This window comes from Arachis duranensis, chromosome 7 (assembly GCF_000817695.3).
Source record: "Arachis duranensis cultivar V14167 chromosome 7, aradu.V14167.gnm2.J7QH, whole genome shotgun sequence".
In the NCBI taxonomy this organism is placed as follows: Eukaryota; Viridiplantae; Streptophyta; class Magnoliopsida; order Fabales; family Fabaceae; genus Arachis; species Arachis duranensis.
In genome coordinates, this window is record NC_029778.3 from 1,526,640 (window position 1) to 1,553,614 (window position 26,975).

A 26,975-nucleotide genomic window follows, 5' to 3' on the forward strand; every position below is an offset into this window, starting at 1 on the left:
TTTGGCTTTAAAACAAAATAAGTTCTTTAAATTTTTGCAATCGATTGTGCAACTTCACAATTACAACTGCAACTACATATAAACTATAAAGTCATAAGCAAACCATAAATCAAGATGATATGACTAATTAAGAAAACTCCAATGAATATACCTGAATTCGAAGTAATTAAGGAAAAAAAAGGCTCTAAAACCAAAATCCTATGGGACAGAAGAATTTTAATATTGTCAAAACAGGTAGAAAACATCCTGCTTATACATCTGAAGAATGTTTCTCTATCCACTATTGTTCATAGCTGAGATAACATCACCAATTTGTATTCTAGTGCAATGAATTAAGTAAAAGTGGAGAATACAGGGGCTGGAATCAATTGAAGAGCCCTGGATTTAGCCAATCCCTGAAAAAAAAATGAAATAGATTATAGGTTGTGTGTAATCAATTATAATACCAGAATATAAAGTGCTGCATGGCGAAAGCGCTTACTTGCTTATATCGTCAAGATGATCATCGAAATCTACAATACCCTTCCATTTCTCGGTTGAAATATAGTCCAGCAAGATCAGATTTGCTGACGGCTCTCTGAGAGAGAATCGACTGTTCCCTTCCGACTGAACCAACTTCCAGTTCTTAGATGCATCCCTAACATAAAGCTAAATCATAAGAGAAAGGCAATCTTGGTTAATGTAACCAACAAGATAAGAGTATAAACACTTAGAACCATATGTTAATGATTTCCTTTTTATAATTTACTAAAAGAAATAACAAACGAATATGCCTTTTAGATGCATCCATAGACAAATAGCATGTGATCTATTTTATCCATACAAATGTTGTTTGAAACCTTATAACGCATTAAGTCTGTGCCTACATAATAAACCAAAACAAATTGCATGACAGAACGATTTCATTCTCCTATTCATCAAACTAGACAGATCAATATGCTGCAAAATGTTGGCAATCAAACAAGGAACTCTATTTTCTGGAAACCGAGACCGAGAGAATGATGCAACATATTCAGAGGTGCAATTTATAATCCTGCATCAGATCTTAGTTCCAAAATATTACAAATTGCAACACGAAGATGCTAGCCCCAATATCCCTCTAAGTTATTGTCTAAATTTAGAGCTTAATGCAGCAGAAAAAGGCCCCAAAAAAAAAACGATCAAAAAACAAAATAATCAAAGCAGAGCATTTATCTCAAAGTGCTGAAGGGGACTACAAAAGATGCACATATTCTAACAGCTTCAATACTTACAAATGCTGGTAAGGATTTATAATCAAATGTGCTTATATACGGAATCCCAAAGACAATCCAGAATAAATACAAATGTACAATCATAATAGAACAAATGATGATTAAAGGCTTTGATGATTGTGGTTTCCTATATAAACGCTGCTAACCTGCGTTACAGCGCTACGATCCTTGCTCTTTTTCAAAGCTTCAAGCTTCTTGTTATCTAACTGCGAATAAAAGGTAAGGAACAACACGAAAATGACAACCACAACCACACGAATCATATAAAAAACAGAAGAAAATCCCAGCACATACCAAGAGAATGGCGGCTTGAGGAAAGTAGCGGCATATATGATCGCCAATATTCTTAGCAACACCACCAAGCTCATAGTCATCAGACCTCTCATTTGCATGAAAATAGCCAACTATGTTCAACCCTTTAGCAGAGAAATACTCCTCTATCTATGTCACACAAGATAAAAAAGAATTGAAAACAAATAAATCAAAGGTCTTGCTAACCAATGTAAAGGATACTACAAGTACAAACTTTTTAACAGCAAATATAACTTTTTCTTCAAGTTCTCAATGCATTGAAAGAACCAAAGCTTTCCACTTTGACTCTATTGACCAACATGGCACTCTTTAGCTAAATCCACAAACCAATCAATCAGAAAACCAAGCAAGCAAAAATTAATCGGTACAAAGCATGCTACTTTACATTAGAGTTAAATCAGAAAATAAGAAAATTAATCAAACAAGATAATTGTACCAGAAGGAAACATGATAAACTCAACAGTTTAAATTACAAATTCTCCTAGAAAGTAAGGTTTTTTTTAACGTAGAGAGATCTCCAATTGAGGGAGGAGGCCGAGGTGAGAGTGGAAGAGAGGGACGGCATCGTCGATGAGAACGGCGTCGTTTGAAGGGGAGATGCGGCCGATGAGGACGCCGTTGACGGAGGAAGTAGGGTGATTGAGTGAATGAAGAACGAGCTTTATGTATGCGTTCTGTGACAGCTCGTACCTCAGATCGCCGCTGCTGCTACCCATCGATCGATTCAATCGGTTAAAGATTCAGATTTTAATTTCAGATTCCGAAATCAGAAGACAGTGAACGAATGAAGAAGAAGAACAAGCTAGCTTAGCTTCACTGACTCCTATCAACTGTGTCAGCTCAGCCACTGGACGGAAACGACGTCGTCTCGAATATAACTAAAATTTTATTTTTAAATTAACCTTTTTTTTTAAGGTGAAGCACACTGGTTTGACCTAATCTATCTATTAGATATAAAAACTAAAAAGTGTTATTTGCGGTTATCAAATTAATCATTATATTTTTTTTTTGTGATTAAATAGAAAAGAAAGAAAAAAAAAGGAGACAAAACTAAATTAATTGGCTAGGGTCATATCTAAATTTATTATATGTTAAAACTCATTCCATAGTTGACTCCAATTCTAGTGAAAGCTCATAGCCATACAATCTGCAACACTATTTGCAGTCCTTTGAATTAAAAGAATAGAGACTCTCCAATTCCAATTCATAACCTCTTGTATATGCTTTGCCAAATCCCATTCTGGAATATCCTTACCAAGCATTCTTTAATTTACCAAGAAAAGAGCTTCTAAACAGTCTGTTTCACAAATGACCTTACGAAATCCACTCTCCCAAGCAAGAAGTAAACCTCTCCAAATTGCATATAATTCAGCAAAAAGAACACTGCACACTTCGACTTTCCCAGTGCAACCTTTCAACCAACATCCATCAGGATTGCGAATGATACAACCAAAACCAGCATAGCCAGAATGAGCAAACCAACTAGCATCACAATTCAATTTAACAGAATGAACTGGAGGTGGAATCCAATGCAAACAAAGTGAAGGAGGAGACAGAGATTGATGCATAGCAAAAATAGTGTGAAACTCCCTTACTGAACTACAAATCAAACTCACCAGTTTACTAGCACTCCATGAATCATCTATATTAAATAAGTCATGATTCCTACTTCTCCAAATCCACCAGATGGTCGAAAAGAAAAGAAAAACATCTCCACTCCTTGCACCTCTGTAGAGCCAATCATGTAAATTCGAGTTATCTGAATACAGGCCTAAAAGGTTCCAGACCTCCTTGGCACTAGGGCACTCCCAAAGACAACGAAGAATGGATTCATAACCATTCTGACACCGATGACAGGTGCTAGATAAAGCTAAACCACGACTCAAACGAAACTCTGACGTAGGAATAGCATTATGAAGATTGAGCCAAATCAAGAACTTGTACTTTTCAGGAATATGCAGTCGCCATACCCACAACCAATTATCATGCTCATTCCAGTCAAACTTTCTTTTGGCTAGCCAACTGTACCCACTCTTAGCTGAGTAGAGTCTAGAAGATGCCACACCCCACTACCAACCCGAACTCTCTCCAGCATTCAAATCCGGATTATAAGCATTCAAACGCTGTTTGACATCTTCTGGAATGATAGAGAAAATATCATGGAGATTCTATTGACCATCTTTCCAAACGTCTCTAATAGTTAAATCAGAGTCAGATATATGTACAAAAGGGACATCTTGAGCAATTGGTCCCTCAATACTCCAATTGTCAGACCAAAAAGATTGATCAAGTGACCCAAAGCACCAAGAGAAGGCATCCTTAAGAGCACCAAAAGCCTTTGAGATACTCTTCCAAACATGAGAAGCATTGCAAGGGACATGGCCATCTAACACTCCCTCATTCCTCAGATACTTCGCCCTCAATAGAGCAACCCAAGGCTTGTCCTGACAATAAAAAAGTTGCCACACTAATTTACCAAGTAAAGATATATTAACACACGCAGGATCTCTAACACCAGGCCACCAATTTTTTTTTTTTGAGTAATCACGGTCCTCCAATTAACAAGAGAAAGACTTCTACCATCAACTTGACCCTTCCAAAGGAACTGTCTCATCATAGAAGATAATTTATCACAAACCCAATTTGAAAAAAAAGATACCTGCATATGATAGATATGAATGGATGCTGCAACAGAATTGATCAAGCAGAGTCTCCCTGCTTTATTTAGAAGCCTTTCTTTTCAATTAGCTAATCTTCCCCTCACATTTTCAATCACCGAATGAAAAGAAGCCCTACTGGTACGGGAATGATTAAGGTTTACTCCAAGATATCTTCCTAAGTCCAAAGCAAAACGTATTGAAAAAACACAAGTAAAAATATCTCTTCTACGAACAGTCACATTTTTAGAACAAAAAGCTTTATACTTTTCAAGATTCACTTTCATGACAGATGCCTTGCAAAAAATGTTAAGAGAATGCATGACCATTGGACGTGACTCTTTGTAGCCTGACAAAAGAGTAAGAGATCATCTGCAAACATCAAATGAGAAAATTTTGGGCCACCCCTAGTGAAAGAAACTGGTTTCCACACACCCTCGACCACCTTATGAGATATATAGCAAGCAAGTCTTTCCATACAAAGCACAAATAAGTAAGGAGACATTGGATCGCCCTGTCTAACCCCCTTCTAGGAGCAAAACTATCCAATCTATTTCCATTCCACATAATAGAAAGAGATGATGCACGGACACAAGTCATAATCAAATTAACAGTGATGATAGAAAAACTAAAAGCAATGTGAGTACTCTCCAAAAACCTCCAATCCACCCTATCATAAGCTTTTTCAAGATCAATTTTAAAAGTAAGAGTACCTTTCTTAGATTTTGTGTGCTTCATGAAATTCAGAATTTTTTGGGCCACAATAATATTATCAGGAGTATCACGACCCGAAATAAAACCTCATTGTAAAGGACTAACAATGTTTGGAAGAAAAGGCCGAAGTCGGTTAGTCAATACTTTAGTGATAATTTTATAAACAACATTACACAAGCTAATAGGTCTAAAATCCTTCATAAAGATAGGGTTATCAATTTTAGGAATAAGCACAATCAGAGTTTCCATGATGCTAGGATTTAAGAACTCTCCCAAAAAAGCACTCCGGATAATATTCCAAATCTCAGTGCCTACTATCTCCCAATATTCTTTAAAAAAAAAGCTTGAAAGCCATCTGGACCAGGAGCCTTCAAATGGCTCATACTGAATACTGCTGACTTGACTTCCGTAAAAGAGTCAGGGTCAATTAACCTAGCACAAGCCTCAGTGCTTAGAGTGGCATCGGAACATCCCCTAAACAATCAACCTCAACCTCTTCCGTTGTACCAAAGAGATTCTTGTAAAAAGAGAGGGCCTCTTCCTGGAGAAAATCTGGATCAGTAGATCAAGACCCATCTCTAACATATAATTCATGTACTCTATTATGGTTTCTACGCACCAAAGTCTGAAGATGAAAGAATTTGTATTTTTATCCCCATACTTGACCCACTGCTCTCTAGATTTCTGGTACCAAAAAAGTTCCTCTTGCAATAGTTAATATTTTTAGCCAATATATGAATTTAGCTAATATATATTCTAATATTTTTATTAATAACTTTTTAATATTTTATTTTAATAATACACAATAATTATATTAAAAATCAAATTTTACATAATTTTTTATAATGAATTTTTTTATTAGTAATTTTATTATGTGTTTTTTAAGACATATGTTAACTAAATTTTTATTATACATATATATTATAATTTTTTAATATATATTTCATAATTTTTGATTTTATATTTGGTAAATATTTTTTTAATTTACATATAATATAATTGTGTAATATATATTTAATGAATTTTCAAGTGTGTTTTTAACCAAAATGACTATATGATAACTTATATAATCATTTAAAAAATCTAGTGATGTTAGAAATATATACAGATATATATTGACCTATTGGGGTTCGTTTTAAAATAGAGTTAAACTCCAAAGTGGTATCTGAGATTTACGATTTGCACCAATTTAGTCCCTGACTTATCAGTTGCACCATTTATGTCCCCGACTTTCTTAAAATTGCACCAAGGTCGTCCCTAGCCACATCTCCGGGCAAATTAACTGCCGCCGGCAGTGACCTGGCACTGAGAAGCCACGCTGGCATGGATAACAGCTGAGGTGGCAATTGAAACTGTTTGACCCAATGTGGTCCTTATCCCTAGCTTTAATCCCAATTTCTACCATGGTATCGTTACCCCTCTTCATCTTCTTCTTTCTGCCCAGCAACGTTCTTCATTGTCTCCGTTGTTCTTACTCGTTGAACTGAAACGAAAACCATAATTGGGTGTGCGAGCCAGGGTCAAGGAAGCTCTACACGATCAACGACGAGAACGCGTAGTCGGACCAGACCGTCGCGGGTACCCGAGCGGTGTGGGTGCGGCTGCCGGCCGGTGCTTCGTTGGTCCGGAACAACTACCAACCCAGATAAGCCCTTCTTCGGTTGTCCAAATTACAATGTGAGTTTTTGGTAAGAAAAATTGATTACTGTTTTTCTGTTTTTTCCTTCTTATGATATCTCATATTCAGACTAGGGGAAAAACATAGTGTGGATTTTTTCTCTGGTGATGATGTAGAAGAAGAAGAGGAAGATGAAGGAAGAGTGGATGCAACTGCAGTTGACAATGTGCAAGTCAGAGTTAATTTAGCCTGGAGGATTGAAAAATTGGAAGCTGAAGTGAGGACCCAAAAATCTATGATACAATTCTTAGGCATAGTGGTGTTTTTCACTGTAGTTGCTGTATTGATTATGACTTTGAAGTTCTGACAATGTTGTATGTAATGTGTTCATGGATGAATGAAAGTAAGAGGTGGTTTTTTATCTTGAGATATATGCCCTGTTTTTGATTGAGTGGTTATCATAAAGAGAAATAATTACAGATCATCTGACATCATAATAGCATAATGCATAATTACAAAAGTAGCGAAGATAAACATGTTTGAGTAGCAAACATTAACCTGTTTGAGTTGAAAAACATTAAAGGAACAGAAGAAGTGCAACAGCATAGTTATCAAGGCTGGCAACACAAAAGTTATGACAATTGTCCTAAACAAAGCAACTATCTACTAACTGCCTTTAACAAAATAACAAATTACTGTCCTAAACATCCTAATGTCAAAGTCATGAATTGTTCTTTTTTCTTGGTGCTTTGAAACTGGAAGTTGGAACAAACTTCATAAAATTGTGCAATCTGGAAGATGTAGCCACGCTGGCTCCTTACATTAGATCCACACCAATGGATTGAGGTGGTGATGAGCTCCTCCTTTTGGTGGGCAACTTCTGTGGCCTTGATGGTGGAGGTGCAGCAGGTCCTGCTATGTCCTACAGCAGATAAACAGTTCAACACATGAGTCCAGATAACAACAAAATTATACTTTTGTTATGTTGTAACGTGGAGAAGTATGTTACCTGTGATCCTTCGTAGTTTGGTTGTGATATGTCAATCTCCACAGCAGGAGGTTCATCAGCTGGTGCAGCAGCAATTTGAGGTTGAGGGCTAGCCTCAGAAGCAGAAGCAGCAGCATTTGTTTTGGCTTTATCTGCAGCAGTCTTTGCAGCTGCAACAACAGCAGCTACTTCATCCAGTCTCTTCTTTGAGCACCCTCTCTTAGTATGCCCTTTTACCCCACAATACCTACATGTGAATGGCTTCAAATGCCTTTTTAAACTTTCACTTGGTTTAGCTTTCTTATTACCACTGTTGCCCTCATCAACATCTTTTCTCTTTTTCTTTGTCAAAGCTCCAGGCCTCCTCCTAATATTAGGGGCCTGTGGTTGAGTGTACAAGAATTTCTCCCACAATGATTGGCCAGGAAGAGGGTTAATGTGATGGACATAAATCTTGTTGTATGCCTCCATAGTACACAGTTGGTGACAAAAGTCTTCCGGCCTCTTGTTTACTCTTGCAAGGGTAGCACAGGCATAAACACATGGAATGCCTACAGTTAGTAACACAAATACAGAGTAAGACAATCACAGTTTTCAGTATACACAAATGGTAATGATGAAATTAAAGAGTTTGATAAAGGTCACTAGCCAGCATCCAGAATTGGCAAGTGCATTATTTTTTAAATGTTCCCCCATGATGAAACATGATATCCATCAAAGTCTCCATCTGCATTATGCAAAAAACCAAATTGAGGAACCAAACAATTAGATTCACACATGCAAAAACAAACATTGGCATTCAACCACTTATAAAACACCAGAAACACCCATCAACCAACCCAACTAAGATTTCATTCAAAACAGAGCATGGAGAAAATTTCTCCACTACCCACAAAAACCCTAACAGATAATCAAAAACTTTCAACTTTCATCAACAAAAATCAAATTTTCACCATACACAGACATTGATGCTATTCTTTTTGTTGAAAAGTATTTTTTTTAGAGTTCAGACGTACCTTTGTGTGCTCGCGATTAACTGCTTCTCCTTCCTTCACCAACAACGACCGCACAACACTCTCATAGCGGCAGCGAACTCCATGGAGCCAAACGTTTTCAACCTTCAAACCCTATACAGTGGCTAGAACTCAGGTTTTCATGGTGCATTGTTTTGGTTTTCAAAAGACGAAGAGGAAGATGAAGTGATCATAGAATTTTGGTTATTTGGGTTTTGTTTCTAAACTTACATGAAACGACGTCGTTCCATCCATCAACAGTTTTAGCGCCAACAATGACACTCCAGCGTGGCACCCAGTGTGGTTTCTCAGTGCCAGGTCACTGCCGGCGGCAGTTAATTTGTCTGGAGATGTGGCTAGGGACGACCTTGGTGCAATTTTAAGAAAGTCGGGGATATAAATGGTGCAATTGATAAGTCAGGGACTAAATTAGTACAAACCGTGAATCTCAGAGACCACTTTGGGGTTTAACTCTTTTAAAATAGCTTGAGCTGACTAATTGTATTATTAAATTTACAACTTTCTTGTCTTTAAATAAGAAAAGTAAAAAAGAAAAAAGAATGGATTGAAGATTACGATTGCTATATGTGGTATTATGCACATTTATTTGTATAGTTAATGCATTTAAATATCCCTTAGCCCATACGTGCATAATCGTTCCCGCAAACAATTATAACATGATGGATTCATACAAATGAGTAGATTGATTAAGAATGTGGAAGTTATTTTTCAAATTGCAAAAAAGAATTAAAAAGTATGTTCAAATTATTGGGCTAGGTAACCCGATGTACTAGGTTAGTCCATTCTAATTAAGTCTAATCGGATTAAACTAATTCCAATTCAACTTTTTTATATTGACAATTTTAGTTAAATGTAATAATGATTTTGATGTTATGTGTAATATGAGATATACAGATATATAAATTTTAAATTTTTATAAGATATGTAAATATAATATATATAAAATATAAAATATTTTTTAAATAAATTATTGATATTAAAATATAAATTAATTTTTAATTATATAAAATATTTAAAATATTTTTTATTTTTAATAAATATTATATATTATTTTTAAACTCATTTAAAAAATACATGTTAACAATCAGGTTAAATATATCAAAATGTGATAATATTTAAGTATATTTAATCGTGTTTAGCAAAAAAATTTTTTTTTATTAAAAATACAAAAAAATGCGGCCAAATATTAATATGTGTCTGACACACAGTTATATCTAAAATGTATTCAAAACACAAATAGTCGAATGCAATAACTCAGGTAAGTATTTGTACTTTTTAGATATAAAATGTAGTATTAGTGTATTATCCCCTTAAAAGACTAATTTAATTTAATTTTTTAAATATGTTATATTTTTAGAAATTTCTTGTGAAAAAAAGTAAATCACAATGATTTGGTCTATATTTTTTTTTGTTAAAAATCCTCATTTATTATTACCCTAGGGAAGGTTAATATAATTTATTTTATTTAAATATAATATATTGTTATGAATTGCTTGGAGAAAAAGTAATATTCCACTACAATTTTCTATAAAATAAAAAAAAAAGAAATCACAATGATTTGGTCTAACATTTTATGATTTTAGAGTTTATAAAAATAATCATTGATGTTGTGTCCCTTATAAGACACAAACTAAAGACACTATCCCCTTTTCTTCTTCTTGGTGCTTGTGTGTGTTAACACAGCTAAAAACAAAAAAAAAAGCATTAGAGAAAAAGGATGAGCGGCGGTGGCGGGTCTTCTAGGGTTCCGATCCCCAACAATGTACGGAAGACCATCCATGACATCAGAGAGATCACCGGAAAACAGCACACCGACGACGAAATCTACGCCGTCCTCCGTGAATGTTCCATGGATCCCAATGAGACCGCTCAGAAGCTTCTCTATTTAGGTTTTCTTCTCTTTCTCTTCTTTTTTTCAAATTCATTTCTCTTTGTATTTCTTCAATCCCAAATGATAAAAAATGTTACTTTTTACTGTGCCCTCATCTGGGTCTTCCTTTGTTTCCCTTGCGATCCACTGTGATTTCTTATTTTGCGCCTTTGGCTACCGACCCTTTTTGGTGTTTGTTCTTTATAGTATTTCTGTTGTTAGGGATTTGAAGATAATGGTTTCAAGTTTTAAGCTTTACTAGAGTATTAGCTAAGCCAGTGATTATTGAAGTTGAGCTGGTATTATCATTTTCATGGACGTTTTAATATCTTTTTGATGTTTTTATTGGTTTGTGGGAACTTTGTTTGGTGCTTTGAATACCAGAAGTTTGGATTTTTGCAACTGTTGAATGCGTGTGAACATGATTTAAAACATGGGGTTTGGTGGTATTAGCTTAAGTTCTTAACATGCTATTGTGATTGCTTATATCTCCCTCAGGATCTCAGCTCACGCATTTTCTATTTAGTGGCTGAAGGAGAAGGACTCTGGCTTATAATCATTTATGAATGTTTTAATGGCATTTCTGAGTTTTCTCTGGTTTTAATGTTATTTATGTGAATGGCTTTGTTCATACATTTTGGTTTGTTCACAGATACTTTTCATGAGGTGAGAAGGAGACGTGACAGAAAGAAGGAGGTAACTTTTCTTTTCTGTTGGAAAGTTCTTTACCTTCTTCACTTGTTACTTGCTATGTGATTATATAATTGTGTCTAAGTTGGTTCGTAACTTTTGCTTATGAAAGTTGAGTTGCTGAATCATATTAATATCGAGCCTGAATAGTATATCACTTGAAATGATGCCTTGATGGACCTCTTATTTGTTTCTTCAGAATTCAGATATCTTGATTGCTACCATTTTGTTGGCTACTGGTTATATGCCATGTTTAAAATTTGTTCAATATTATTTGCTGAAGTGTAGAAGATTTGAAGTTATGTGTAATTGCTTGTGTCTGCATTATATACTGTGTTGTGGCCATTGTAGATGTCAAGTTGTTGTAAATGGTAAATGAGCTTGTACCTTCCATTATATTCTCTCGTATTTATTGTCACCCTTGACTAATTCAAGTTTGTTGATCATTCCAGGGTTTTGGAAGTAGAACCTCTGAGGATTCTCGGTCAAAGCAAGGTGGACAAGGGAGGGGGTTAAGGGGTGCTTCAGGGGGTTACACGTCCAATTTTTCTGGTACAACTTCACAACTTAAGTCTCTAATATTACCTCTGTTTCGTCTATGGCCATCCATTTTCAGAAGAGTCACCTGGAAGCTACCTTTGTCTACATTAAAACATAACTTTAGGATATCATCAATTCTTAAAAACTTAGCACAAGCTGATTCTTTAAACATTTTCTTACAATCTTTGATCTGAAACTTTTTCATAATAATGTTTTGATTTTGCTGTTGCAAGATGAAAAAGACCAACTCTCCTACATGTTTTTTTCGTATAGAGATCTGTCTTATGTATTAGCTGATCTCCTGCCACTTCTTTTTTTATCTCATTAGTTGCGATACTTTGTTTTGCAAATATCTCTTTTAGATGGCGGTGGTGGCGGCGGTGGGAGGAACCTTGCAATGCGTAGGGAAAATGGAATCAATAACAGTGCAGAGAGAAATCATGCACCCTCATCTCAGCCAGTTTTGCAGAAAACAAAAGCTAATGCAGCATCTCAAGTCACAAGGTTAAGTTGTTCACCTCACCTGATTATTGATGCTAGTAGTATTACACCAGTTTCAATATCTTCATTGATATTTTAATATGCTCTATTTTGAATCTACATGCATCCTCTTCAAATTTAATTTTCTTCAAGTGCAGAGTTCCTGCTAATACAACCCATGGTGCTATTGCTACAAATCAAACCAATGGGAAGTCTGGCAATGGTTCTGGTGGCCAATCTCTTGCAGGGAGTGTTCCAACTGTCCCCAAAAGCAGTTCCACTGATAACAACACCGGCAATCAAGAAAATGTTCAACCCCAAGTTGCTCCTGTTGCTGCAGCTACTTCCCCTATTCAAACCTTTAACTCAGTTACCAGCACTGAGCAAGGAAAGTCACTGTCAAGTTCTGATCAAATTCTCACTTCTGCTGCTGCATCCACTGGTCATACCTCTTCTTTGGATCCTGTACTTGCATCATCTTCCTCCCATAATCCTGGTGTCAGTAGTTCTATTAATAGGGATGTTGGGAGTCCCTGGATGTCTGCTGGAACAAATCAAGTCAAAGGGAATAAAGTTATTCATAATGAAGCTAGTCATTTACCACCCAAGAATGAAAATTCCGTGTCTGTGAATTCTGCAAGCAAAATGAATGCCCCTTATTCGAACAATGTTGAAAACAATCGGTTCTTTGAGCCATCTCAAGCCTCAACTGCTTCTCTAAATGGAAACTTGGGGTCATCTTCTAGCTCCAGTAGCCAGCCATCTCTAGGTAAATCTTTTAATTCTATGTTCACAAGTAATTCTTCACTCAATTCTTTCAATATGCTGGTGTATTCACTTCTGTTTCTGAAACAGCTAATGTTTCCGAGGTTCCAACTTCTGATGCTTGTGTGCAATCTTCAGCCGAATTGAGGCAACATGTTACTTTTCCTAACCATTTCCAAGTACCCAAGGCTTTAAAAAGTGGTCTGACATTTGGAAGCTTTGATACCTTGGGTCCAAATGAAACATCTAGCAGTGGAGCTGATGGTGACCATGACCCTTCTCCTGCTCTTGAATCTTCTCTTGGAAGCGACAAAGATGGCATCTCTAGGTTTGTGGTCTAAATGCTTCAATTTTTTTGTATAAATCAAATTATATACCTTTTTAAAATGTTGTAGAGATGGTCTGTTATTGGGTCAGCCTAGCTTTATTCTTTTGCCAAACTCCTCCATTCAGGTAATTACCAAAATATACCTTAATGTCACCACTTTAAAGGTGTAGAGTTTCTCTGCGGAGAAAGTAAATACTTCTTTCATGTCCCTCTGGAAATCCTGGGCTGGGGTATTATTTCTTTTATGAATTGTAATGGTTTTATTTTATCTCTCTCTCTCTCTCTCTCTCTCTCTCTCTCTCTCTCTCTCTCTCTCTCTCCAAGTTTATTAACCGAGTCATGGTGTGCTCCTTTTAATCTTTGATTTGATGGTATTCATACTTGAATGTAGGGACCAAACTGCATCATTGAGTCAACAAGGGGATCAAGTTGATTTTCAACATTCTTCGTCCTATATGATTGAAAAGACACCAGAAGGCAATGCTGTAACTAGCACTGACTTGAAGGTTGATCATCCAAAGCAGGAGGTATTGTTGGCTCCAGAGGGCCATCAAATTCCCAATGTTCAAAGTGCTCAAAACTATTACCAGTCCATCATTTTAGGGAATCAGCAAGTTCAATTTGAGGGAACTGAACCTCAATCTCAAGAAACATCTCGTTTTACTAACTTTGTTGTAAGTTTCTCCATGCTTAGCTTTGGATTGTAGTGTTACTTTGAGAAATTGCACTTTTTTCCTTTACTGTAAATTGATTGGAATTGCAACAATGAGTATTGTTTCCTTTTCCACACATTCCCTTTTCCTTAACTTCCTCTCGTCCTTTTCAAATTGCAGCCTGCAAGTTCCCAGACCGTCACTAGCCCTAGCCCAACTCCACCTCTGCAGAGCCCTATTCCTGTACCTCCACAATCAGTTTCCCTTTTCAGGCCACCTTACCCGGCCAACTTCTTTCCATATGGCCACTATTACCCTCCAATTTATCTGTCTCCAATACACCAATTTTTAAGCCATAACGGCTTCCCTCAACAGCCATCAGCTGGCAACATGTATCTACCCGCAGCTGCTGCTGCTGCAGCCGGGATCAAATTCCCTCTCCCTCAATTCAAGACTGGAGCGAACACAGGAAATTCAGCCCATATTGGAATTCCTTCTGGATCTTATATCAACCCTCCTGTTGGATATGCACCTAGTCCAGCCGTTAATGCAGGAAGCTCAGCTGGAAATGAAGATATTTCTGTCTCTCAATTGAAGGAAAACCATATCTATACAACTGCACAACAGGTTAGTTCATTTCCATACCTTCTTTAACGTTTCTGTTTAAGTTTTACGCCCTCTTTCTCGGTGGAGTGGGAGATCATGTTTGATCAGCATCTGTCCAAGTTTTTGGATCTTCTAGTTATTTTGACCCTTTTTTTAAATGTCAGAGTGAAGGATCTGCTGTCTGGATACCTGCTCCAGGCCAAGATGTATCAAATTTGCAAGTTAATTCTCTGTACAACCTCACTCCTCAGGGACAACATCTTACATTCCCCCCGCCTCAGGCCAGCCATGGGGCGTATGCAGGCATCTATCCTCCCGGGCAGACAGTAGTTTCGCCTTCAACACTTTTGCAACAGTCTCAGGCTGTGGCTGGGCCTGTCGAAGCTGTAGGACCCCCTTCAGGCTCTTACCATCAGCCTCAGCCTACACAGATCAATTGGAATTCTAATTTTTAGAGCTGAAAAAAAAATTCTCTTGGTGACAATGATGTGTTCAAATACAAGAAATATGGTCCTGATCTGAAAGTGTAAATAAGAAATGCGGCCAAAAAGAATGAGAAAAAAAAAAGAAAATTAGTACTCTTTTTTGGATGGAGATATTTTGGTGCTAACGATTTTGAAGGGTGCTAGTTGCAGGTTTTTTTTTTTTTTAATTTTTGCGCCCCAAGAAGTTTATTTTACCCTTCACATGTTCTTTTGCCCCCCTTATATAGAACATTTAGTTGTGGCTATAAGAAAGAGATTCCTAGTGGTGTTATACTAAGCCAAGAGTTTCAATAGAGTAGGGTGAGATTTTACCAATTTTTCCAGTTCTAATGTCTCACCTGTATATTACATTTTGATGATTTGATAGCGGATATTATATTATACAGTTCTATTGCTGTATTAGAATTTGTCACATCTATTTTCTCTATAAACAAAAGTTCAAGTTTCATGTCCCCTTTTTATGTTTAGAATGTGCTTTGCTTGTGGGTTGAATGAGAGTTCTAACATGCCCTTCTGAATTATTGTTTATGCACTGAGAAATTTGCATTTTATGATCATAGCACTTTTTATAGGTTGGTTTCTTTGTTTCTTTCAGTATAGGCTTCTTTCTTTCTTTTATTATTCTCTGGATTCACAACCATGAATTTATGTACTAATATTGATCAAATTGTATTTTGTTGAGAACTATCTTGCATACCAATCTTCAACATCTGTCAAGTTTCAAACATTAATTATAGAAAATCAAGTTACCATATGATACAAGTGTGATGTAACACACTCTTCAAGAAATAAAAAATAAAGAAAACTACTCTTGGTAGACATAAACCTAACACATGTTTCATGTTTTAATGATTAAATCTCTGCAACTAAGGCCGTCAATACAACAAAAATGAGACAGAATCTGGTCTAAATGTTTCTCCCAAACGATTGATTATCTATCTGTCTTAGACAACAATGCTTGTACTATTTACATTCAAGTCTGTGCTGCCTTCACCAACAGATTTTGTTACAACCTGCTTTGGAAGCTGCTTGGTGTTATCCTTAGATTCTTGCAAGTTGAGTGTTGTGTAGACTGACATTCCAGTGAGAGCAACAACAGCACCTCCAATGCTCACAATCCCAGGATCTGAGTTGAATATCAGATACCCTCCAAGCAGAATCACACATGTTTTGAACTGTCCTAACACAACATGTGTGGTAGCTGAAGTGGCCCTGCATCAAAGTGTGGAATTACCCTATTTAATTTACTTTTCATTTTTCCATCATAGAATTACTCATGACATGTTCTGTGGTTTGCGTGACGCTCAAGGTTCTTGCATAGCACATATGATATCGTCTGATCTATATAGTCGATCTAATCTAAACAAAAAAGTGGTATGCTGTTATTATTGTAAGAGAAGAAAAGGTAGTCTCACCCTAATGCCAATGCACCTGACCACTGCAAGAGAAAACCAAGAAGAGCAGATATCAAGATTGCAGTTGAGTTGTTTACATCCCACTGAAAGGATAGGACTCCTGGAGGATCTATCCATGGCATCAATGCCCCTAGGAAGAAAACTGTCACTGGGGTTGTCTTCCACATCAACCTACCATAAAAAAAGGTTTTTTTAAGTCCAAGTATTTTGGCAAATGATAAGTGTTAGAGGAAATAATTAGAACTGGAAATTAACTAGAGCTAGTTAGATATTAACATTTAGTTACATATGAGCTTTTACAAAATTGAAACTGTCAGTAGTCAATTGTTATTGTATTGATTGATGGGTGTAACTAACTCTTAGCTATATGTAACTGATTCTAACTAATTTCTAATTCCAGTTATATGCGCTAACAATAACATCGTTATGCCATGGAAAAATTGGTTAGTGACGACAAGTGCTTACGCCAGGGCAGTCCAATTTCCTTGCTGTTGTAGACTAGACCATAAAATCTTATTTATGGCACTTGGTATTATCCATGCAATTGCAACCAGAGCACCAAATAAATTGAACTCTAAATCTGTTACAGTTGCAACTGCTACACCTACTGATACCACAGCCAAAGCCAAGACCTGAATCATTACAATTACAAGATAAGTGCAAATAAAGAAAAAATAAAGAGAAGGGGTTGGTGTACTAGACCCCTTTTTAGCATATTTGAAGGGCTTTGCTAAAGAGAAACAAAAGAAAAAGCAGCAGCATTATTCCTTACCTTTTTAAAAGAAATTGTCTTCCCAAAAAGTACAAACTCAGCAAGAACAATTGTTGGGGTGACAGCAATTTTAGCCATTTGGTAGAAACCAATACTGCATGATGAGATGACTATTCAGTAAACAGAAAAAAGTTACAAATCATTCACGAGTTTAATTTATATGCACTGACAACTATCAGGTGTCCACACATGGGGAAAAAATGATTTCCTTTTCAGATAGTGAGGATATTTGATTAGATGTAAGTGTAAAAACTCTTTTATATGCACATTATATAGAAATTAAACTCCTATTTTACTATGTCACCAAAAAAACTCCTATTTTACTATGAAAAGTGTTATAGCACAAAGAGGTGTTGGACCTGTTATACTTGAGGCTAGTGTTGGCAAGGCCAGAGGCAAAGGCCATTACAACACCTAATGCAAATAGAGAAGAGAATGGAGTTGTTTTGGATGGAGGTGACACAGGAAGCACTGATAGTGCCTTGAAAATTGCTAGGAGAACCCATGCTGTGAGGTAGTGAACAAATGTGAGGAATATTGGGAACTTGAATCCAACTTTCCCCATCACCTGTTAATAAAAATTTCCTTCAATGAATAATAGTTCATCATCACATCATGAATTACTTGCAAAAAAAGAAAACGAAGCAAATCCTGCCGACCAATTTGTTTGCCATGATGATCCCAACAGCAACCATGAAGTTGAAGGACAATGCAACCACCGGTCCACAGTATCTTTGCTGTTGGCGCTTCGCTCCTTCGGAGGTTCGGAGCTCATTGTAGAGAGAAGCTCTGAGCTCTTCCAGTGCTCTACCTGACTATCAGAACTGACATTAGTCTTAAGAGTGAAGAGGACATCAATTCTAATACATATAATGTTCTTAAGAACAATGATGTTGCCATCAATTGATTTATGTCATATTTATGCATGTCTCTGAAAGATTATTGAAGATGGTATCCAATTTAGGAATTTGAAAATTAGAACATCAAAAGAAATTTCAGAAAATGGACATTATCAGTTCAATCCAAAAATGGGAATTGATATCACAATGGAAATTAAAATGTATATTACAAAATTATAACTTAAGACTGTCTATTTAGATGGATTTTTGAACAAGAAAAATGAAATCTCACACAGAATGATCAAGGAAAGAACAATGTTAAAATGATTTGAAATCTATACATAGCAAAATTCAGGAGAGAATTTCAGAAAATCAAGAATACAAGAATGGAGAGGTAAAAGTACTTGTTTGCATGCAATGAAACTTAAGTGCAGTGATATCTAAGAACTAAGAAGAGACCTGCTTCTCCTGCATCACTATCTTTTCTTTTGATGAGTTTTCTTCCCTCTTCTCTCCACAGCAAATCAAACCACCCCATACCAATCTGGACTATTCATCACATATTTGATCAAATATTGAGGACCCTTTGTGTTACACTTGTGTTACCAATTACATATAAAGAAGTTATTAAAATAGAAAGACAGAGGGGAAAAAAATAAATTAAAGGGTCACATTAATATGAATGAATAGACCAAGATGCTTAAAACACAATCAATGCAAAAGGGTATCTTCAAAAACAGATTTTTTTCATTCTTCAAGGAGGTGTTTTCTCAATAGCATGAAAGAAGAAAAAAGAAAAAGAAAAAAAAAATAATAAAGAGAATAAAGGGAAAAAGTGGAAGAAGCTAAGAGAAAAAATTGCTTTGTGTTACATGAGAGAATATTGTATTTGATCTGACTTCCAACAATATAATGACACGTGTCCTGTTTCAAGTATAGTTAGAGATTGGTGTAACTGTTGATTTACGGGGAAGTTAAGGTAACATCATGAAAAATATTGTTATTATGATTAGGAAACAGTCAAGAACACATGTAGCAACAACCATATGAAGTGCTCTTATATTAGGTGAGATTGACTTGATAGCAAATCTTTCGTTTGTGATATAAGATATCAATCAATATATTATATGTATTATGTATCATATCATATATCAGATATCATAACTAAAATATGATACAAAACTTTTATCTTACTCTAACTGCATTGCCAATATTTCAGGTATCACACCAACTAGTTGTTGGTGTTAACCGTTATTCACTAAATATTATGCATGCTAAGTTTTTTTCTTTCTATAACTAAAATACAAGTATAATTTCTTGATTTAATTCTATAGTTTAATCTTTTTTGCATTGATTATATAAACTAGTAAATAGTTAAAAATCAAACACTAATTCTAATATATGGGGCAAATGAAATGTCCAATATAATACTAAAAGAAAATTTGTCAAGAATAAAGTTCTAAATGGTGGCTTTCAAGTTGGATGATCAATCATATACCATAATGCTTTATTATTTTTGTTTTATTCCCTTAATTAAATTTTCTTTGATTGGTATGCTACTTTAGACTAAACATCTATTTATGGGAATGGATGATTAGATGCTGTCATGCTGCTATTCCAAGAAATGGAATTTGCACAGTACTATCCACCATGACAAGTTTTTTCTGAACTTTCTCACACTTTATCAACCTCTAAAGCCTAAAATGATGTCTAATATAATAATTCCATATCCTTTTTTTTCTGTTTGGATAGTGGGGACAGATACTGCACATTTTACAATTAAAAATTTAAAATATCCAAATTCATAGTTTCAGCCCATAAGTCCACTCATTCATGTTAGGTATGGCTGGTAGCTTTCCTCTCATAGTATATATTATTATATTAAATTTTAGTCCATTCAATTATTTGCTATATTGGTGAATGCAATCAGTATTGTCCTCACTGTCTCTTTTTAGCCTAATACCTCTGGAATTTTTTTATTTTTTAAGTTATTTTTCTTTTAAAGTTGTCCATAAGGTCAAATGGTCAATATCCATTGTTTGCATAGCTGCAGAATTGATTCCTTCCTTATCCATATCCATACTATAATGAATTCAGAAAATTTAAGCCCTGTAGAAATTACAATGAACAAAACCAAGGAACATGATTACATCAATACTAAATCATTCAAAAAAAAATGTTAGTGTGGTCCTATTTAACTTTGAACACATCAAATCCAATTACAATGTAATTTTCCAGTTACAAAAGGTGGTTTCACAACAACTAATGGAAACAAAATTCACTTCTCCTGGAATGGATGCTCAAAATAATCATTTTCCTTAACAACGACATCGATATCAGCATCAGCATGTAGTTTGTTTGCATCTAAGCTTCTTGGGGTCATAGCTGCTAATTTCATTTCATACTCAGCAACTTCTCTTCTGATTCTATCAGTTGCCATGATTTTCTGAGATATTTGTTCAAAACCTTGGTGGATGCTAGTGAGGAGCCTATAAATCTGCCTCCCTGTAGCATCCTTCTTCGCTTCCCTGCAGAGAAAAAAAGAGAAAGAAATTTCTTATTACCTACCTTTAATAAAAAGTAACAAAATTAGGCCCTTTGTCTTCATTTCATTTTCTTGTGTGCACTCTGCATGTAATATGCCCTAGCACACCTGTGTGGATGTTTCGATACACATGCGATGATCAAATGTTCATACCTAAAGACAATTTCATCAGCAACAGCATACGTCCGATGCAAGCGTTCTTGGATAGAGTTACTGTCTAATTGAACCTCTCTAGTTTCTTTCAAGATACGCTCAATGTCAGCATCCTGTTTGCGACTATTTTTTGTTATCTCTTTTATTTTTTCAGTGTATGATTTCCTCGATGATGATTTTGGCTGCTTCGCAAGATCAGCAGAGAGCTTTGATTGCTCTTCCTCCCTAGAGAAACACAATATTCATGTTTAAAAAGTATTCATTGAAAGGTAATCAACAAGGATTGAATTAGAAGAAACTTTTTAACATTCCAAAGCCAATCTATTTTACTGTTCTCTGAAGAATCTTTTATTCAGTTCAGTTGTACAAAGTAAAATGAAGAATTCTTGAATACATACCTCTTTCTAATTTCGGATAGAATGAGCTGTTCTTCCTGTTGACATTCTCGCAACTTTTCGAGCATTTCTTGTAAATCTGGATTACTTGAATATAAAGAGTCCTCGAGACTTCTCTTCTTCTCTTCCAAACTTTTTCTTACTGGATCCCTGCAAAATGTATTGAAATTCGGTGAAGTGAACAATTTGTCCTATGCTGTGACTATGCTGAACTGGAATCAAAGTAAACCCTGAATACACAGTACTAACTGAAGCTAAAATGATCTAGTATTTCATATGAATATGTTTACTCACCACTCTGACTCCAACTTCAAAAGATTATGTCTTTTGGCTTGTAGTTGTTCATTCAACTGGTTGGCATAGAAGTCAACGGAGTGTTGCTTATCAAATGCCATTTCTGATACTGATGTCATCACTTCCAATTCTCGTTCAAGAAGCTCTAGTTCAGAAATTCTTGAAGCCACGTCATCTATGAGTGCTTTTTCCTGATTTATAAGTTTATTAGTTATTTAGTTTCACATGCCATTCTATATCTCCATATTTCACATCTATTGACATGATCAGATCAAGAAATAAAACAGCTGGATCATACAGTTCCTTCATCTAAACATCAACTACCCAACAAAAGATAGAAAAATAGGAAACAGGGGAGAGGGGGGAATCCCCAAACTGGGTCATATTCAGTTGGAATTAAGTTAAGAAAAGCATGTAACAATTTCTTTTGTGAAAGTTACCTTTTGTTTCAAGACATTCATATCTCCACCATCTTTAACATGAGGACCACTTTCTTCATTTCCAAATGAAACTCTTCCATTGTCAGGTACTTCAACCGAATCCACTTCATTTAATATACAATTTTCTTCATCCCTGCTACAACCATCCACCATGCTTGAGGAGGATTCACCGGAAGCAGGTGTTACATCCATTTCCTCTACCTAATCCATTGTTGAGTACTCGAGTCCATAACGGATCTTCTCAAATTATCCTTTTAGATTTCTTCAAGCACTAATCTTTCTAAGGTCAGCAGCACTTCCAAATTTCAATAACTCCAAAATATTCTCCCCGTCAGATGGATACAGAAACTGCCACAGACAACAGATGCATTCCATTCTTAGCCATAAATCCATAACATAGCAATAAAAAAAATCTAAGAAGATGAAAGGTTAGCACAAAGGGTTCAGATCATGTCCACAAGATGAAGTTTTAGTAGTAATTTAATGCACTAAAGTTACATTTGATAGAATGACTAGATGATTTCAAATCATAAATACGGATGATTATGGATCAACAATCCAAAAACATTCCAAGCTCATGCTTTAAAATCTCAGTCCAATCCTACCAACAATCATTGCAAAACTCCTCCACACTAAAAAATGTTTAGAATCTCAAATGAATTTCTTTTTCTAGGAAAAAAAAAGTATAAAAAATCTCAAAATGAAGAGTTCATTGTTGTTGAATAATCTTTATCACTCTCATATAATTGCAGAGATCACAACTAATAATATTACTGAACAGGGATGAATAAAGCAAGATTCATCAGAGATACCAATTACAATAGAGAAATTCAAAATCTCATCTTTGCTTATTTTCCCATACTTTCTCAGCTTTTGAACACCAACCCAGAAGAAAAAAAAAAAAAAGCATCAAATTCCTCAAGTACCTTGTGGAAGCTGAAATCTCCAATGCAACCGCTTAGCAGCTGAAATCTCTACAGAGTAGCACTTGCGATTCTTCCACGCCCCCTCTGTGCGAGGGTGTGTTGTTCTTGCTGTTTTGGATGAAAAGGTTCAAGCTTTGAATTAGGGGTTCTACAGTTCAACACTTTCTAGTTCATGTGGAAAACGGTGTCGTATATCCCAAAGTTATTTTTGTTTTCATCTTGTTTTTTAGGACTTTATTTTTTTTTCTATTTGACAAATAAAAAAAACAATTTGATGTATGGTGTAAAGCTGTGCTAAATGAATATTTGAGAGATTAATTTTGATCCATTAATATATGTATAGTTATTAATCACTTATTTTAAAAGAAATTTATGTAAAAATTATTTAAATTAACAATTGTTTAGAATCTTTTTCAAAACTTATTTTAAGGCACATATGCATAATTAAAATTAGCTTCACTTACTTTAATGTCAAAATAGGTTAAGTTATAGGCGAATTTTATACCCTAAATGTCAGACATTTCTTTATAAATATTCTATTGATTTTTAGAAAAGAAGAAAAAAAATTGTGATATGTTAAATTCTAATCATATTCTCTTTTGTAAATGAATCACATCATAAACAATGAATAGAATGCAGTTACATTCATGGTTTTGTCATGTTATTGTTACAAAATAGTCATAATGGTTAAATTGAAAGGGATATGTAAGAACTGCATTTCATGCAATTGAAGGACCAATAAAATGCCACGAGAATTTTGTGGCCCACCAAACTAAGATTCTAGATTCCATATATAGTTAAGCTCTTGGTCTAATGCAGATGCTTCATGATATCTGAACTTTTATTACTAGACTTAGATTCAAGGGTTGTAATAGTAGTAGCAGTAGCTCATCCCATTATTCATGATCATGGAAAATGGTAGGGAGGATCATGAGATTGAGGACATGTCAATGTCAATGTCAATGTCACCACCTTCTGTTGGTTCCATGCAAATAGCTGGAAGCAATGGCTTTGGCCACAGCATAGAGTTCATGTCTCAAGCATATCTTCCCAATAGCTACTCAGAAGTCGTCCTTAAAATTGTGGATTCAAGCATTAACCAAGATCCACCACTCCCCATATATCTGAAGGTAGGGGAGAAAATAATCTTGTTTCTATGAAAGAATTATGTTATTTGTACACTAAAAATTTTACTAGATAATCTTATCGTGAACCGTGTGAGTTAGTATAATGCATAGTTACATGGAACGCAATACGCTCTTTGATGGGAATGGGTACGTGGTACGCTATATTTAAAATATTTTATGTGAAAAATATACTTATACATTTCAGTACGTAGATGAATTATGAGTTGGTACGCAATATGTCACCTAATTAGTAAATTTATGTAATATTTTTCCTTTGGAACTCTTTCAAATTTAGGGTGTTTTTTTTTTTAATTATAGTTAACTTGGTCTTGAGAATGGACAATTCATTTTCTCATTGATTTGCAGTTTGAGGATGTAGAGTTCAAAGTGAAAAATAGCCAAACAGATTCCAACAACCCTTTAAAGAAAATGGTGACAAAGGTGGCCACACAACAAGTGGAACAAGAAAAATACAAGAAAATCCTTAAGGGTATCACAGGGAGCATTGGTCCTGGTGAAATTCTTGCTTTGATGGGTCCTTCTGGCAGTGGAAAAACAACTTTGTTGAAAGTAATTGGAGGAAGATTACTTGAGAATGTAAAGGGAAACATTACTTATAATGATGTTAGATTTAATCCTGCTATAAAGAGAAGGTTAGTAATTAATATCTATCTATAACATGAACTTTTGATCTTTTCAATCCATAAACTTGTGCTGATGTTGTAGTTTTCTGTTTCTTCTCTTTGTTTTGCATTGTAGGATTGGATTTGTTACACAAGAGGATGTGCTTTTCCCACAACTTACAATAGAAGAAACATTGATCTTCTCTGCATTCTTAAGGCTACCAACCAACATGAGCAAGCAACAAAAATATGCAAAAGTGGAAAACACTATCAAGGAGTTAGGACTTGAAAGGTGTGTTAGACAATGGTGCAAATTTATTTCCTTATAGCTTTTGCAGAACCAAAGGTAGGGGAAAAAGTTGTTTCTCTGAATAATCTTTCGTTTAACCATAGATGTCGCCACACGAAAATTGGTGGAGGATTTCTAAAAGGCATATCAGGAGGAGAAAGGAAGAGAACTAGCATAGGCTATGAAATTCTTGTTGATCCTTCATTGCTGTTACTTGATGAACCAACTTCAGGTCTTGATTCAACCTCAGCTAACAAACTTCTCCTCACTCTTCAAGGACTTGCCAAGGTATTGGTAACTAGAAATTAGTAATTTACTGTATCTACATACAATTTATATCAAGATGCATGAGTTATGAATGTATAGTTCAAAGTGACATATATTCTTAAATGAGTACATTTTAAGTGTCATTTGAAATAGATGCTGAAAACTATCTTTTGATTAACTTTATAGGGTGGGAGGACCATAATAACTACAATTCACCAACCATCAAGCAGAATCTTTCATATGTTTGACAAACTTCTTCTGATATCAGAAGGCTATCCTGTTTATTATGGAAAGGCTAGAGACTCAATGGAATACTTTTCTTCATTGAGATTCGCCCCGGAGATACCGATGAATCCTGCAGAGTTCTTGCTTGACTTGGCAACTGGTCAAGTGAATGACATAAGTGTTCCTCAAGAAATTTTGGGAGATCAAGAATCTTCCGAGCCTTCAAAAGCTGTTATTAAGGTAAGTTTCAATTATGTTAGTTAGTTAACTATGTCCATGTCTTATCTCATTTCTAACTTAAAGAAATGTTGATTTGTTTTCTTAGTATCTAAAACTCAAGTACAAAGAAATTCTGGACCCAAAAGAAAAGCTAGAGAACCATGGAGTGGTAAACACACCAAAACATCTTCAGCTAGCAATTCAGGTTAAAAAGGAGTGGACATTGAGTTGGTTGGACCAATTCATTATTCTTTATAAGAGAACATTCACAGCAAGATGCAAGGACTATTTTGATAAATTAAGACTAATTCAAGCCCTTGGAATTGCAATTATTTTGGGGCTACTTTGGTGGAAATCCTCAACCAACACAGAGGCTCAACTAAGAGATCAGGTAGTTCCTTTCATGATTCCTATTTTCATTTTGATTAGAAAAAACTAACAGGGCCTTAACCTGAATCAACATATTTGATGCAGATTGGTTTAATGTTCTATATCTGCATATTTTGGACATCTTCATGTATCTTTGGAGCAGTATATGTTTTTCCATTTGAAAAAGCCTACATAGTGAAAGAAAGGAAAGCAGACATGTATAGATTAAGTGTATACTATGCATGCAGCACTCTGAGTGACATGGTAGCACATGTTTTCTATCCTACTTTCTTCATGATTATCTTGTACTTCATGGCCGGATTCAAGAGGACGGTTGCATGCTTCTTCTTAACATTGTTTGCAGTGCTGTTAATAGCCATAACAAGTCAAGTAATTCGCATCATAAATCAGTTCTCCCAAAAGTTTAAGCGAAAATGTGAAAAAATGATTGTATTGAATGCATGGATTCAGCACATACCAAAGTTCATGCAGTGGATGAAGTACCTTTCATTCATGTACTATGGATTCAGACTTCTTCTAAAAGTGCAGTATTCAGGAGACCAACTCTATGAATGTGAGAGCATAGGAGGGTGTAGGACCCTTCAGAGTTCACCTTCATTTGACACTGTTAATTTGAAAGGTGGCTTACAAGAAGTTTGGGTTCTCATAGCCATGGCATTATGCTTCCGTTTTCTTGCTTACTTCTGCCTCCGCAGAAACATTGATGTATGCAATTATTAGTATCTTTGATGAGTGATTTGAGAATTAATGTGGTGGTTGTGGTTGTTTGTAACATGTAACATTTGAGGTAAGTTTGAAAGCAAAATGAAAATACTGAATTCATGTATTGTATTTTACAGCTTGTAATATAGCATATAGGTACTTCAATTTACATTAATCAAATTAAAGGGGGGTGATTTGCTATCTACAAACTTCTCTTTTTTTGTTTCATATTATTATTTCTCAATTTAAGTCAATCTTTGCTCTCAAGACACTTGCAACCACCTATTTATCAAGCATGAAAACACAAAGGGGGAAAAATACACAAAAGGTTCATAAGTTGTTTTTTTTTAAGGTGAAAATT

The 26,975-nt window shown here is 35.4% G+C and overlaps 6 protein-coding genes across 8 annotated transcripts; 2 read left to right on the top strand and 4 right to left on the bottom strand.

Moving 5' to 3' along the window:
• Positions 1–96: 96 nt before the first annotated feature.
• Positions 97–2,395, bottom strand: LOC107496147 (ER membrane protein complex subunit 8/9 homolog). The gene is made up of 6 exons (XM_016117348.3): positions 2,071–2,395; positions 1,833–1,837; positions 1,548–1,694; positions 1,400–1,459; positions 482–648; positions 97–395 (listed from the first exon to the last, which is right to left on the bottom strand). The coding sequence occupies exons 1-6, from the start codon at positions 2,279–2,281 to the stop codon at positions 365–367; spliced, it is 621 nt and encodes a 206-aa protein (XP_015972834.1). The 5' UTR covers positions 2,282–2,395; the 3' UTR covers positions 97–364.
• A 435-nt stretch (positions 2,396–2,830) lies between these two features.
• On the bottom strand, positions 2,831–6,341 carry LOC127740670 (uncharacterized). Its single transcript, XM_052252038.1, has 4 exons — positions 6,236–6,341; positions 5,424–5,488; positions 3,791–4,009; positions 2,831–3,634 (listed from the first exon to the last, which is right to left on the bottom strand). Exons 1-4 carry the CDS (start codon positions 6,339–6,341, stop codon positions 2,831–2,833), a joined length of 1,194 nt encoding a protein of 397 aa, XP_052107998.1.
• A 3,878-nt stretch (positions 6,342–10,219) lies between these two features.
• Positions 10,220–15,447, top strand: LOC107496145 (GBF-interacting protein 1-like). The gene is made up of 9 exons (XM_016117345.3): positions 10,220–10,465; positions 11,099–11,142; positions 11,589–11,688; positions 12,039–12,180; positions 12,315–12,925; positions 13,012–13,249; positions 13,641–13,923; positions 14,083–14,529; positions 14,673–15,447. The coding sequence occupies exons 1-9, from the start codon at positions 10,294–10,296 to the stop codon at positions 14,961–14,963; spliced, it is 2,328 nt and encodes a 775-aa protein (XP_015972831.1). The 5' UTR covers positions 10,220–10,293; the 3' UTR covers positions 14,964–15,447.
• A 284-nt stretch (positions 15,448–15,731) lies between these two features.
• LOC107496244 (nucleotide-sugar uncharacterized transporter 2) lies at positions 15,732–18,701 on the bottom strand. Of its 3 annotated transcripts, none has more exons than XM_016117463.3 (7): positions 18,479–18,701; positions 17,840–17,991; positions 17,540–17,748; positions 17,181–17,274; positions 16,874–17,040; positions 16,409–16,579; positions 15,732–16,205 (listed from the first exon to the last, which is right to left on the bottom strand). In XM_016117463.3, the coding sequence occupies exons 1-7, from the start codon at positions 18,555–18,557 to the stop codon at positions 15,938–15,940; spliced, it is 1,140 nt and encodes a 379-aa protein (XP_015972949.1). In that variant the 5' UTR covers positions 18,558–18,701; the 3' UTR covers positions 15,732–15,937. The 3 variants fall into 3 exon arrangements, with proteins under 3 accessions (XP_015972949.1, XP_015972950.1, XP_052108095.1); XM_016117464.3 differs by having other exon boundaries at positions 17,840–17,995; positions 18,479–18,632; XM_052252135.1 differs by having other exon boundaries at positions 17,840–17,995; positions 18,424–18,552.
• Positions 18,702–20,111: 1,410 nt separating this feature from the next.
• LOC107496231 (uncharacterized) lies at positions 20,112–22,920 on the bottom strand. Its single transcript, XM_016117445.3, has 6 exons — positions 22,773–22,920; positions 21,847–22,194; positions 21,407–21,597; positions 21,116–21,262; positions 20,718–20,942; positions 20,112–20,547 (listed from the first exon to the last, which is right to left on the bottom strand). Exons 2-6 carry the CDS (start codon positions 22,036–22,038, stop codon positions 20,298–20,300), a joined length of 1,005 nt encoding a protein of 334 aa, XP_015972931.1. The 5' UTR covers positions 22,039–22,194; positions 22,773–22,920; the 3' UTR covers positions 20,112–20,297.
• An 838-nt stretch (positions 22,921–23,758) lies between these two features.
• On the top strand, positions 23,759–26,637 carry LOC107496105 (ABC transporter G family member 26-like). Its single transcript, XM_016117304.3, has 7 exons — positions 23,759–23,902; positions 24,266–24,552; positions 24,659–24,814; positions 24,916–25,099; positions 25,265–25,543; positions 25,629–25,913; positions 25,997–26,637. The coding sequence occupies exons 1-7, from the start codon at positions 23,759–23,761 to the stop codon at positions 26,630–26,632; spliced, it is 1,971 nt and encodes a 656-aa protein (XP_015972790.3). The 3' UTR covers positions 26,633–26,637.
• The last annotated feature ends 338 nt before the right edge of the window (positions 26,638–26,975 follow it).

Bases quoted from the DNA above. Each gene is read 5' to 3' on its own strand.
- LOC107496147 (XM_016117348.3), bottom strand. From the start codon at position 2,281: ATGGGTAGCAGCAGCGGCGATCTGAGGTACGAGCTGTCACAGAACGCA. The intron at 1,460-1,547 runs GTATGTGCTGGG...TTTTATTCGCAG, and splicing joins CTCAAGCCGCCATTCTCTTG to TTAGATAACAAGAAGCTTGA. The intron at 396-481 runs GTAAGCGCTTTC...TTTTTTTTTCAG, and splicing joins CATCTTGACGATATAAGCAA to GGATTGGCTAAATCCAGGGC.
- LOC107496231 (XM_016117445.3), bottom strand. From the start codon at position 22,038: ATGGATGTAACACCTGCTTCCGGTGAATCCTCCTCAAGCATGGTGGAT. The intron at 21,598-21,846 runs GTAACTTTCACA...CTTATAAATCAG, and splicing joins TGAATGTCTTGAAACAAAAG to GAAAAAGCACTCATAGATGA. The intron at 20,943-21,115 runs GTATGTATTCAA...GTGTTTCTCTAG, and splicing joins CTATCCGAAATTAGAAAGAG to GGAGGAAGAGCAATCAAAGC.
- LOC127740670 (XM_052252038.1), bottom strand. From the start codon at position 6,341: ATGGTAGAAATTGGGATTAAAGCTAGGGATAAGGACCACATTGGGTCA. The intron at 5,489-6,235 runs GTCACTGCCGGC...CTACTGATCCAG, and splicing joins GCGTGGCTTCTCAGTGCCAG to ATTTTCTCCAGGAAGAGGCC. The intron at 4,010-5,423 runs GTTGATTGTTTA...TTTTATTGTCAG, and splicing joins GTACAACGGAAGAGGTTGAG to GACAAGCCTTGGGTTGCTCT.
- LOC107496145 (XM_016117345.3), top strand. From the start codon at position 10,294: ATGAGCGGCGGTGGCGGGTCTTCTAGGGTTCCGATCCCCAACAATGTA. The intron at 12,926-13,011 runs GTAAATCTTTTA...TTTCTGAAACAG, and splicing joins CAGTAGCCAGCCATCTCTAG to CTAATGTTTCCGAGGTTCCA. The intron at 13,924-14,082 runs GTAAGTTTCTCC...TTCAAATTGCAG, and splicing joins CTCGTTTTACTAACTTTGTT to CCTGCAAGTTCCCAGACCGT.
- LOC107496105 (XM_016117304.3), top strand. From the start codon at position 23,759: ATGCAAATAGCTGGAAGCAATGGCTTTGGCCACAGCATAGAGTTCATG. The intron at 25,544-25,628 runs GTAAGTTTCAAT...TTGTTTTCTTAG, and splicing joins CTTCAAAAGCTGTTATTAAG to TATCTAAAACTCAAGTACAA. The intron at 25,914-25,996 runs GTAGTTCCTTTC...TATTTGATGCAG, and splicing joins AGGCTCAACTAAGAGATCAG to ATTGGTTTAATGTTCTATAT.
- LOC107496244 (XM_016117463.3), bottom strand. From the start codon at position 18,557: ATGGGGTGGTTTGATTTGCTGTGGAGAGAAGAGGGAAGAAAACTCATC. The intron at 17,275-17,539 runs GTCCAACACCTC...CTCATCATGCAG, and splicing joins ACTAGCCTCAAGTATAACAG to TATTGGTTTCTACCAAATGG. The intron at 16,206-16,408 runs GTGAGACTACCT...ACTTTGATGCAG, and splicing joins TCAGGTGCATTGGCATTAGG to GGCCACTTCAGCTACCACAC.